This window comes from Bison bison, unplaced genomic scaffold (genome assembly GCF_000754665.1).
Source record: "Bison bison bison isolate TAMUID 2011002044 unplaced genomic scaffold, Bison_UMD1.0 scf7180017864304, whole genome shotgun sequence".
Classification (NCBI taxonomy): Eukaryota; Metazoa; Chordata; class Mammalia; order Artiodactyla; family Bovidae; genus Bison; species Bison bison.
In genome coordinates, this window is record NW_011494876.1 from 14,936,957 (window position 1) to 14,950,320 (window position 13,364).

General features: G+C 37.8%; 1 protein-coding gene across 1 annotated transcript in view; it reads right to left on the reverse strand.

The window, feature by feature from the left end:
- The window catches only part of DOCK3 (dedicator of cytokinesis 3), a 283,176-nt gene that overhangs the window by 163,185 nt on the left and 106,627 nt on the right, over window positions 1-13,364 (reverse strand). Inside the window, exon 7 of the mRNA XM_010851790.1 lies at window positions 6,163-6,247. Within this exon, the coding sequence (XP_010850092.1) occupies window positions 6,163-6,247 (85 nt within the window). The remainder of the gene's footprint in view (window positions 1-6,162; window positions 6,248-13,364) is intronic.

A 13,364-nucleotide genomic window follows, 5' to 3' on the forward strand; every position in this document is an offset into this window, starting at 1 on the left:
GTTAGAAAAATGTTGTTTGTATTTGACAGAGGCAACTAAGGCTTAGTATAAGGAAGTGAGATGCTGAAGATTCCACACAGCAGGAAGGTGGCAAGTCTAGATTCAAACCCAGGCCTTTCTAGCTTAGAGTATCAGTCAAGTCACAAGAGGGTGCTTGATACTGGAGTTTTGCTTTACCACTGTCGTCTCCACACACTGTACCACATCCTGCACTGTGTGACACAGCTTCCTTGGGCTCTCCACTGGAGGAGGCAGAGCCTTTAACCCCAAGTGGCTCCTTTCCAAACATCTCTTCATGCTGCTCCTTTGCGGATGGCTAAAGTCAGCAGAAGCAGATTCCAATCCCAGCTACAAGCACTTGCTTGTGAAACTTCAGACAAATTGCTTATGCTCTCCAAGGGACATTCCCCTCGACTATAAAAATGAAATAAAAGCTTTCACTGTCCTCCTCACAAGGCTACTGTGAGGTTCAAATGACATAATGGGAAGCAGCCTGACACAGCAGTTAGGGACCTAAGTGCAAGAGTCAGAACTCCTGGTTAAATCCTGACTCACACTTTGCTCATCTGTAAAGTGAGGATGACATTTTGTGCTGAACCTCACAGGGTCTTGTGCAGATTAACCCAGCACAGTACACACTGTAAATGGCTGATCACTGTTATGGTCATTAGTATTCTTCTTATTATTGGTAGTGTTCTTTATAATTAGTTATTATAGAAAAGTCTGTCACATTCAGAAGTAAACCCTGAATGCCAGGAAGAATGGTAAGTTCGCCATTCTTCAGGTCCCTGGTCTTGGCAGACTCAGCAATGAGAGTTTCTATCCTGCTTCCTTCTGGCCCCCAGAGGCAGTGAGATAGCACTGCTTAGGTGGATTGTTTCATATCACATGGGTAAGAAGAACAGCTGCTGATTAGAATGGTTTTGTTCTTTTATCAAATATATTTAACCCTGAATAAAACTGAAGTACAATTAAATATTAAGTGCATCTCACTAGCTGTAGTAGTTATTAAATATTCATGTACATTATTAGCTATAGTAGCTAATTATTATCGACTATTAATGTTCATCCATGGGAATACATGTTCCTATGATACATATTAAGTATAATTAAAACAGGTCTCCACCAGCTGGGGAGGTCAGCACACAGAATGCCTATGTACAAAAGAATACCCCATATATAAAATAGGTCACAAAAAAGCTTTAAGAAAATCATGCTTTCAAAAAAAAAAAAAAAAGCAAGCTTTCTATGGTTTACTGACCCATATCCCACTGGGAAGGAAGTTACTGGCCTGAAACTCTTTCCACTGCTTTATTTTATTTTTAGGGGCTACATTAAGTCATTCTTCTCAAGTGAATTTACTGACTAGCTCTTAAAAGTGACTACCAATTCATATTCACTTACAACTATATATGGGAGTTCACAGCTAATTTCAGTGTAACTCATCCCGGCTGACAGTAACAGACATCATTCTAGACTTCTGAGGTATCAAATCTGGGAAGAACTCTTCAACCAAGTCTGAAAGCACACCCACGGGTGGCCAGAGAATGGCATCAGAACTGGCATTCTGGAATGTCTTTCATTGCACCGTAAGGAAAAACCACTACCCTGCTGTCAGGAAGCGGTCAGCTGGCCAGCTAGTACTTCCCTCTTCAGAACCATCATCACCTGTATTAGAGCTCTAACGTATTATGTTCCCATGTTTACTGCCCAACTCCGGATTTTGCCCTACCAGTGCATGAAGTACCTATCTGTATCATCTTTATATCCTAAGGGCAATATACATATAAAACACACATTAATTAAGTAATGTATGGACTACACTATTGCCTCTGCCAAATTTTACCCCACAGAGAAGTCGTTTTTAGCCCTTTGGAGACTCTGGTACATTAGTTCATAAAGGTCTAACGACATGGTGGGGGAGGGGAGTGCAGCTTGAGGCATTCTATTCAGTTGAGTAACACAATTAATTGCCTGCTATATACACTGGGAATTGTGTTAGATACTGTAGGTCTCACAAGGAAATGTAAGACATATATATCTGGTCAAGATCACCAACGAAATGATGCTTGATGGTTATAATAAATAATCTAATCAATTGATTTAAATCTAGAAATGGAAATATAAACATTGATCTTTCAAAAAAACATTAACTGATTATAAGTTAAATAGCTCTAAAGGCTTGCAATAAAAAAATCAGTCCTCCATTCACCCAATCCCATTCCCCAGAGATAAGCAATTTCCAGTCTTTATTGTGTTTTTTCTAGCATTTATCATATATTTCAAAATGTCATATTCATACTGCTCTTTTTAAAATCCAGTCTGAGATTTATTTACTGGCTTCTTATGGTAGCTGAAGATTTTAACACTTGTTTACATCTATTTCCCTTCATCCATCTTCCCAGTAGCTCACAAATATGGTTAAAACTTGTTTATAGTATTATAACTTTTATATATAGTTCACTTCTGAGCCAAGGAATGTACTTCAATTAAATTTTCTTTCTTCTACTACTTTATGATTTTGTACCGGATTTATTTAAATTACAGGGTCTTTTCTACAACCACCCCCCTGCCCACAGCTCTATAAACACCTTTCAGCAGCAGATCCCACCTGGCTGTCCTCCTGCTTTATCATGGACCAGTTACTCTCTAGGTCTATCACACAACTGTCATCCTGCACCTTCCACTGATGTGAACCTAAGAATTCTTTGCCCCTCCGCCCCTCCTGTTTGAGTTAGAATCTCTTTCTTGGATGGGACATTTAAGCATCTTTTCATTTACTTCTTCATGTCAAATAAATAACTTATTTCTCTGTTGTTTCCTGAAAAGGGATCAAAGAAAAAGGTTTGAGATTTTGAGCAACCAAAGTTTTCTTTAGGCTACTTCCCTACTTGATGGATAGTGTGGCTGAGTAAATACAGAATTCTAGGTTAAATTTTATCTTCCCTCAGAATTTTAAAGGCAATTTCTCATTATTTTCTAGTTTTCAATATTGCTATTAAGAAGACAAATGCTATTCTTACAACAAATCCTTTAGCAGGTGACCTATTTTTCTCTCCAGAAACTTTCAGCTTTAGTGAGCTGAAATGTCACTATTAAGTGATAAATATTTAGGCTTTTTTAATTTGAGTACTCCTATCTAAAAGTTCTGGGAAATGTTTTCTAGCTTTATTGATATATAATTGGCATAAACATTGTATGAGCTTAAAGCATACAATGTGGTGATTTGATACTGTATATATGGCAAAGTGAATACCACAACAAGATTAGTTAACACCTCCTTCATCTAACATTTACCTTTGTGTTGTTGTTACTATGGTGAGAACAATTAGATCTACTCCTTGGGTAATTTTCAAGTACATAACGCATTATTGTTAACTACAATCACCATGCTTTAGATTCCCAGAAATCAATGCTCTCGTAACTGGAAGCTTGTACCCTTCAACAAAACCTCCTCATTTCTCCCATTTCCCAGCCCTTGGCAACCACCAATCTACTGTTCGTATGAATTCAGCTTTTTTAAAATTCTGTATACAAGTGAGATCATAAAGTATTTGCCATTCTCTGACTTACTGCACCTAACAACATGGTGTTCTCAAGGTTCATCCAAGATGCAAATGGGAGGATTTCCTTCTTTATTATGACTGAATAATAATTCCACTGTATGTACACACCACCTTTTTCTTACCCTCTCATCCATCAATGAAGACACAAGTTTTTCCCATGTGTTGGCTACTATGAATAATGCTTTAATAAACATGGAAGTAAAGCTATTTCTTTGAGATCCTGATTTCAGTTCCTTTGGCCCTATCACCAGAAGTGGGTTGCTGGATCATACAGTAGTTCTACTTTCTATATTTTGAGGAACTTTCATTCTATTTTCCACAGTGGTTATAGTTATTTTTATGTTTTCTATCTTTTATTCATATTAGAGTTATATATCACCATATTGCAGTATTGGAGTATTCTGAATTTGACTATATACTTATCTTTACCATTGCATTTTACATCATCATATGTTTTTATGCTACTAGTTAGCATCCTTTCATTTCAGCCTGAAGAACTTTCAGCATATCTTGTAAGGCAGGTCTAGGAGTGAAGAATTCCTGTAGCGTTTCTGTGTCTGGGAAAATCTTCCTAACTCCTCTGTTTCTTAAGGACAACTTTGCTGGGACAACCAGCATATTGGGACAACCAAATATTCTTGGTTGGCAGCTTTTTTCTTCCAGCACTTTGCATCATCCTACTCTCCTGGCCTGCAAAGTTTCTGCTGAGAAATATGCTGTTAGTCTAATAAGGGTTTTCTTATAAGTGACAAATTTCTTTTTTTCTTACTACTTTCAAGATTCTCTGTCTCCTTCACTCTCCACATCTAATTGATCATCAAAATTCATCTGCATTCTCCATGGTATTTCTTCTCCATTCCTACTGCTGCCTAACCATTATTTCTTGTCTGAATCATTTCTGTGGTCTCTTTCCTCCCTCATTCCAGTCTTCTGCATTTTATACTCTCTCAGCATTTAAAACCCACATCCAATCACATCACTCCATGGTTCTATCAGAGTAATAGTTCTATCAATTTGGGGCTTACAAAGGCTTGCATGATCTGGCTGATGTCTCTTTCTTGGTTTTATCTCACAGTTACTAACACGTACTTATATGTCAAAGGTACCAAGTATCTTACAGTTTGCTGGAATTACTACCTCCCTATGCTCTGTGCCATTTTGGGATGTCTTTTCTTTTGGCTTGTCTTTCTGTTGAAGCCTTGCTCATCCCTCAAGACTCATCTTAAGTATAACTTGCCTGGAAGCTTTAATTGGAAGTTTTCATAGATTTTTCCCAGTCCCAGGATATCAGTCACTCCCTCTAACAGCAGGAGTGTATATCTTAATTATTACATGCAGCTCATAAACATTCTCGTTTGTGGTCTATCTGATCCCACTAGAGTAATTTTTAAACATGGGGACCATGCATGGTTTTCAGAGGCAATTATCAATTCCCTAAAATTGAGTGTAGAATTTTGTATGCAAAATCATACTTGTATTGTCCTGGGAAGAAATATTATCCGATCCTCCATAACCTAGAAAGAGCAACCAATATCCTAGATGGTGATATTCTTAAGAAAAAGAATGTCATGATCATCTTTAATTTCACACCTATCACTCTATGACAACTGAACACAAATGCTTTTGTATTCTTATAAATATACATAAGCAAATATACAGAAGCAATTGATATGTTATTTGTATATTTTATTTAGGCAAATTTTCTGTGGTCCTTGACCAAGCGACATACTTTGCATCCTCTGCGTTCCCTTAAAAATATTACATTTTCTTAACAGAAATTTGTAATGTTTTCTAAAACTTGTAATTCTCGCCAATATAGTCTCACCTCAAATATATTCTCCTCAAAGTGAGGCTTGACCCAGTCCCTTAGTCTAAGCTTAATAATCACCTGAGATTTCTTATGTTTATTTGTTTTACTTTAAAATTTCATACCTTTGTTTTAGTTACTTCTTCTCACTCAGCCTGCAAAATGTCACCCACCCTGGTCATCAATCAATTCAATATACTTTTATAATAACCAACAGATAGTTAAAGATTTATCTTAGAAGTATTGGTACACTGATAAACAACATCCTACTGTATAACACAGGGAACTATATTCAATACCTTATAATAACCTATAATGGAAAAGAATCTGAAAAAGAATACACATACACACATAAAACTGAATCACTTTGCTATACACCAGAAACTAACACAACAATGTATATCAACTATAACTCAATAAAAAAAATTTTTAAAGAAATGCTGGTACTTTATTTCCAGGGTTAATCACTATATTAACTAATAACTGGCTCTTTTCAGCTTCAGTATCTTCTCTTTTAGTAACTTCTTCATGCTGAAGGAGCTCTCTTCACCAGCAACACCAACTGAGAAATGACCCCTAGACATTACAGTAAGCCCAACAGCTCTACACAGTAATTCCCTTTAGAGATTGAGTATGATAGGTACTGTCCTGATAAGGAAGATCCCCTTAAATACACTTGAAACAAAGGTGAATGATTTTAGCAATATTGTTTCATAATGTAATTAGAGATAATAAGAGAGAAAAAACTTAAGTGTGCAGGAACAAACTACCCTGTGTAATATTTCTTACCATTTTATAGAGGTCTGAGACACTGATCTGGTCTGAGTCCACTACTTCAAAGTCCTTTCGAGGCACCAGATCCAGGCCCAAATGCCTAGGAAAGAGAAAGACCACGTTCAGCATGCCGTGTCCTCAGATTACTCACCTCTCTTTACATGCCTGGAAGCCTATGCCAGCCATGACCTTGTGGACAGAGGTTCAGATGCTGCCTTAGCAGGAACATGCCTTTATCCAGCTTAACTGTGACTCACAAAGAGTCAGACATGAACAACAATGTTCACCTTTAGATAAATAAATGAGGCTAGGAATATTAAGACTGTGACAATTTTAGTCATCAAGCAGTTCTCCCTGTAATGCTAAAAAAGGATTCATTCAGTATCACATTGGTTAACAGATTGCTTGAGTTCATTATGGATGGATTTTCTTTTCTCATATCATTAATAAGTCTCGTTTATTTTTCTATTTCCCCCATTCTACAAGTATGAACAAGGCTCAATCTATGCATTACTTTCACTAGGATAACAAAAATTATTTAATGTCCAAGTAGATATGGAATTCAAAGTTAAATACAAAAATAAGCTCCTGGGAATTCCAGGAGGTCCAAAATTCTGTACTTTCAGTGCTGAGGGCACAGGTTCAATCCCTGGTTAGGGAACTGAGATCCTGCAAGGCATGTGGTATGGCCACAAAAAAAGGAAAACAATTACTCCTAAAAGTATTAGACTCAAAGAAATGCATGTTTTGGTTGCGTTTTATCTCATTTTTAACTTAATTAATATTGACATTGGGTTATAGTAAAGACTTCACCACACATTAGCCAATATCTTAAGACATTTTAGATGGAAGTTTAACCAGGGAGCACTACTACTGAAGAAAACAAAACTTCAAAGATCTGGTGTAACTTGGGCAGAAGGAACAAGTGATGATGATTAATGGTTGGTTAGGAGGCAATATAGGACACTGGAAATAAGTCTGTACAGGAAGAGCTCTTAGGTTCAAATATGGTACATAATTTCTTTCCAATACATATTAGGTCCTTTCCACTCTCTAGAACAACAGCTCTAAATCTGGAGGCCAATGAATTAGGGGGTTGTGGAACCCTGCAACTACCTATACAAGCATGTGCATGTGTTCATGTATTCATTTTCTCCGAGCAGAGGGCCTATAACTCTCATCAGGGTTTCAGAGATGCTCTGTAATCACCCTACTCTAAAACAAGTGTTATGAATTACTGCACGCAGCAAAGTACTCCATAGATGATGGAAGGAGAAGTGTATATATATATATTTCTCTTCACCTAGATTATGAACTATGTTTAGAATGTTAACATATGCTAACAAATTCTCTAGGCTCTTTCTGTGCATAAAACTCTCACTGAGAAATAAACCTTTACTACATTACACTGAAATCTGAAACTCTTCTTTGAAATAAGCCATGTATACATCCAAAACGCAAAAGTACTTTATTATAATTTATACCTTATTTTATAGGAAAAGGTTTTTATTTTTTTATATTTTATATCAAGAAGTTCAAGAAATTGTAATAAGAAATAAGACTGATAAAATACAAATGGGAACTAAAACCTACATGAAGAAGCCATAAGTAAATACACTAATCACACAGACGAGTATGATTACTATGATCAAAAATTAAAATTTAGATGTATAGTTTTTAGCAGGCAAGAAAAAAGAAAACTATTTTCCTATTAAAGGATAAAAATCTTTTATTTTTCTGTTATCTACTACTATAATTTGTTTTATTCTACAATAGAGAAATGTGACTTTTTAAAGAGGAAACAATTTTTTGGTACTAAATGCTAAAAAAAAAAATATCCAGTTTTTCATGATGAGAAAATCAGTAATACGCTGTTGGCCTTAACTACAATAGTTCATAGTTTAAAGGTAAAACCACACCATCAAATATGATTCCTGAAGTTAACGCTCTTAAATCTGTAAGAGATTTTATTTCCTGTCTTCATTCATCAAAGAGGTACTCCATTCAATCAGCTCTTATTAATTATTCTTAATTTCTCTGAAATAATTTCAGGCCTCTGGCTTCTAATACTTACAGCATGTAAAGGCAGTAGTGTCATGGAGAGCAAGATATAGTTGAAGCCCATCCTTTCTCTCTCTCTCATCTTAAAAAGCAATTTATAATTTAAAGATAATGAAGTTATGATATCAAATATTCAGGATACTTTTACATGCATATGGAAAAACAGTGGAAAGATCACAAAAATGATAATAGAATTTGTATAAGAAAGTGAAATTAGACAATGTATCAACCTAAAACATTTTACAAATTTTCTGTAGTCATGCTGTGAAAACTTCTTTAAATACAAAAATAAAGATTTTATGCATATTCTTTAACCACTGGTAGTCACAAAATACAGGAGGTAGTCTCAATATTACAATAACTTAACAAAAAGAAAGACTGTACAAATAATCCAATCAAAACAGATGTTTTCATTACAATAACTTAAGAAAAAATCCACATGGATCTAAGTCAGTAAGGCCATGAGAATACGTGCCCAGTGGTAGTGCACCACATGCAGTCTCCAGGAGCTTGTCTGGAGGCATCTATGAAAACTCTACCTTAGCACTGTGAAAACCTTAGCTGGCTTGTCCATTCAATTATTCACCCATATATCCATCAACTCACACCAAAGACACTGGCTGAGGATCTACCATGTACCATAAAATGGTGTTAGATACAGGAAATAAGAGTAGCTTTGAGCCAAGCAAATGTTCATATTGAGCATGTTAATTCTCCCCTAAGAGCAAAGTGCTTTCCCTCTCCTAGAAGTCGCTAGAACATAGTACCGTTGTTTCCTGTTTCCTTACCTTGCTGCTGCTGCTAAGTCACTTCAGTCGTGTCCAACTCTGTGTGACCCCATAGACAGCAGCCCACCAGGCTCCCCCATCCCTGGGATTCTCTAGGCAAGAACACTGGAGTGGGTTGCCACTTCCTTCTCCAATGCATGAAAGTGAAAAGTGAAAGTGAAGTCATTCAGTCCTGTCCAACTCTTTGCGACCCCATGGACTGCAGCCTACTGGGCTCCTCCACCCATGGGATTTTCCAGGCAAGAGTACTGGAGTGGGTTGCCAGTCATTATCTTAGGCAGTAAGAAAATGATTAACAGGTGATCTAATTAAACCAAATGCTGATTTCCTCTAAGATCATCTTCAGTGGAAGAAAAGCAGTTTTCAAGAGCTAAAGTGAAGAACTGTCCTCAGTGGAAGAAGGCAGAGATGGTGCACAGGGAGAAACAACACATGTTCACTAAAATTTCACCCTGTAAAAGAGATTCCTGGCTACTTCTTCCTATAGAATATTCTAAAAATAGTGAACAGTTAAGCACAGGGGAGAGACAACTTAGTCTCTTCTCACAGCAAAGGAAGGTAGTGCATCAGAGTGGTTAGTTGCATGCGCTCTGATATTGGATTGCCTAGTTTGTATCTTGACTCTCCCACAAGTAGGACTCTTCTTGACTCTTTTCTACTATCATAGACTAGTGTAAGGATTAATCCATGTAAAGCACTCACTACACTTCCAGGCACTGTGAACTGCTTCCAATGTTACAATTGTCATTATGTGTTACATCATTAGCTAAAATATGACTTAAAGTACAAGGATTGTGATTAAAGAGAATGTCCAAAAAAAGACTCCTAAACAGATAGACACAAGCAGGAGGCATACAACTACATATGTATCTACACATAGACATAGTTCAAAATTGGGAGAGGAGTACAACAAGTTTGTATATTGCCACCCTGCTTATTTAACCTATATGCAGAGTACATCATATGAAATGCCAGGACGGATGAATCACAAGCTGGAATCAAGATTTCCAGGAGAAATAAAAACCTCAGATATGCAGGTGATACCAGCATGGCAGAAAGTGAAGAGGAACTAAAGGGCCTCTGGATGAAGGTGAAAGAAGAGAGTGAAAATGCTACCTTAAAACTCAACATTCAAAAAACTAAAATCATGGCATTCTGGTCCCACCACTTCATGGCAAATAGAAGGGGTAAAAAATGGAAGCAGTGACAGATTTTAGGTTCCTGTACTCCAAAATCACTGCAGACAGTGACTGCAGCCATTAAATTAAAAGACATCTACTCCTTGGAAGAAAAGCTATGACAAACCTAGACAGCATATTAAAAAGCAGAGACATTAATTTGCCAACAAAGGTCTGTCTAACCAAAGCTATGGTTTTTCCATTAGTCATGTATGGATGTAACAGTGGGACTATAAAGAAGGCTGAGTGCCGAATAATTGATGCTTTCAAATTGTGGTGCTGGAGAACTCTTGAGAATCCCTTGGACTGCAAGGTTAGATCAAACCAGTCAATCCTAAAGGAAATCAACCCTGAATACTCATTGGAAGGACGGACACTGAAGCTGAAGCTCCAATACTTTAGCCACCTGATGGAAAGGTCCATCTCACTGGAAAAGACTCTGATGCTGGGAAAGACTGAAGGCAAAAGGAGAAGGGGGCGACAGAGGATGAGATGGTTAGACAAGATCAATGACTCAATAGACATAAATTTGAGCAAACTCTGGGAGATAGTGGAAGATTAGAAGAGCCTGGTATGCTGCAATCCATGGGGCCGAAAAAGTTGGACACAACTTAGTGACTGAACAACAACAACAACAAAAAATAGATGTAGTATAGAACTGCTTCCAAAATGGTCTTACTAATGGCTTAGGTGAATGTGTGTTTAGTAGCTAAGTGGTGTTGGACTCTTTGTGACCTTTAGGACTTAGCCACAAGGCTCCTCTGTTCATGGAATTTTCCAGGCAAGAACACTGAAGTGGGTCTTCAGTTCCTCCTCTAGGGGATCTTCTCGATCCAGGGATTGAACCTATATCTCCTGCACTGCAGGTAAATTCTTTACCCTCTGAGCCATTGGAAAAGCTTAGGTGAACAGTCTTCATAAAAATATTTAGTCTTCTTTCACCATTTGTTATTAATCACTATGCTGCTGCTGCTGCTAAGTCGCTTCAGTCATGTCTGACTCTGTGAGACCCCACAGATGGCAGCCCACCAGGCTCCCCTGTCCTTGGGATTCTCCAGGCAAGAACACTGGAGTGGGTTGCCATTTCCTTCTCCAATGCCTGAAAATGAAAAGTGAAAGGAAGTCGCTCAGTCGTGTCTGACTCTTAGCAACCCCATGGACTACAGCCTACCAGGCTCCTCCATCCATGGGCTTTTCCAGGCAAGAGTGCTGGAGTGGGGTGCCATTGATCACAATATTATTAATCACAATAATTAATGGATTAATCATTCAATAATTTCAATAATTCAATAAATATTTCTTAGCACCTACTCTATGCTAAGCTCATACTGAACTAAGGGACAGAGCAGTGAATGAGACATATTTCTGCTCCTACATTCTTTTAGGTGTGCCTCTCAAAAGTTCTTAATCTAACAAATTCTTTGAATTTTACATGCCTTTTGAATGTTCCATATTATATTTTCTTTTTAAAATATAATTTTATTTCTGTTTTTCTGTTTGGCTGTGCTGAGTTTTTGTTGCTCTCTAGCTGTGTTGTGGGGGCTTCTCATGGCAGTGGTTTCTCTTGCTGCAGAGCACAGGCTCTAGGCTGCATGGGCTTCGGTAGTTGTATAGCCCGTGGGCTCAGTACATGTGACCCCTAGGCTCTACAGCATAGGCTCAGTAGTTGAGGCACACAGGCTTAGTTGCTCCACATCATGTGTGACCTTCTTGGATCAGGGATCGAACCCAAGTCTTCTACGTTAGCAGGTGGATTCTTAACCACTAGAACAGGGACACCCTCTATTCTATTGTATCTTCTTCCTTCTGGGTTTCCTCATCTGAACCACAGAACACAGAAAATAACCTGAAGTTAACTAATAATATATGATGGATGTTTAAAGGCATTTAGGATTTATTAGGTTGGTGCAAACATAACTGCAGTTTTTGCATTGCTGAAATTTGCCATTTGATATTGGAATACAGTCTTAATAAATGTGATTATGTTATTTTAATTACATCATTTAAAATACATTACATTTAAAAAACATTTTAAAGCACATTTCTTACTCTATGTTTTTTTGCTAATGACTTATTACTTTCTGTTTATTTTATATTTATTTCAGACAATGGAAATGATGTTAGACAAAAAGCAAATTCGAGTAATTTTCTTATTTGAGTTCAAAATGGGTCGTAAAACAGGAGACACAACTTGCAACATCAGCAACACATTTGGCTCAGGAACTGCTAACGAACATACAGTGCAGTGGTGGTTCAAGAAGTTTTGCAAAGGAGATGAGAGCCTTGAAGATGAGGAGCACAGTGCCTGGCCATTCGAAGTTGGCAGTGACCAACTGAGAGCAACCATCAAAGCTGATCCTCTTAAAACTACATGAGAAGTTGCCAAAGGACTCAACATCAACCATTCAACCATTCTACAGTCATTTGTCATTCGAAGTGAAGTGAAGTGAAAGTTGCTCAGTCATGTCCCACTCTTTGTGACCCCAAGGACTATACAGTGCATGGAATCCTCCAGGACATAAAACTGGAGTGCACAGCCTTTCCCTTCTCAAGGCAATCTTTCCAACCCAGGGACTGAACTCAGGTCTCCCGCATTACAGGCAGATTCTTTACCAGCGAGCCACAAGGGAAGCCCAAGAATACTGGAGTGGGTAGCCTATCCCTTCTCCAGGGGATCGTCCCTATTTAGGAATCGAACTGGGGTCTCCTGCATTGCAGGTGGATTCTTTATCAACTGAGCTATCAGGGAAGCCTTAGCATTTGAAGATAATTGGAAAGGTGAAAAAGCTTGGTAAGTGGGTGCCTCATGAGCTAACTAAAAAATTTTTAAAAATCCTTGTTTTGAAGTATCATCTTCTCTTATTCTGTGTGGATCACAATAAACTGGAAAATTTTGAAAGAGATGGGGATACCAAACCACCTGACCTGCCTCTTGAGAAACCTGTATGCAGGTCAGGAAGCAACACTTAGAACTGGACATGGAACAACAGACTGGTTCCAAATAGGAAAAGGAGTACATCAAGGCTGTATATTGTCACCGTGCTTATTTAACTTATATGCAGAGTACATCATGAGAAACGCTGGGCTGGAGGAAGCACAAGCTGGAGTCTAGATTGCCAGGAGAAATATCAATAACCTCAGATATGCAGATGACACCACCCCGATGGCAGAAAGTAAAGAAGAACTAAAG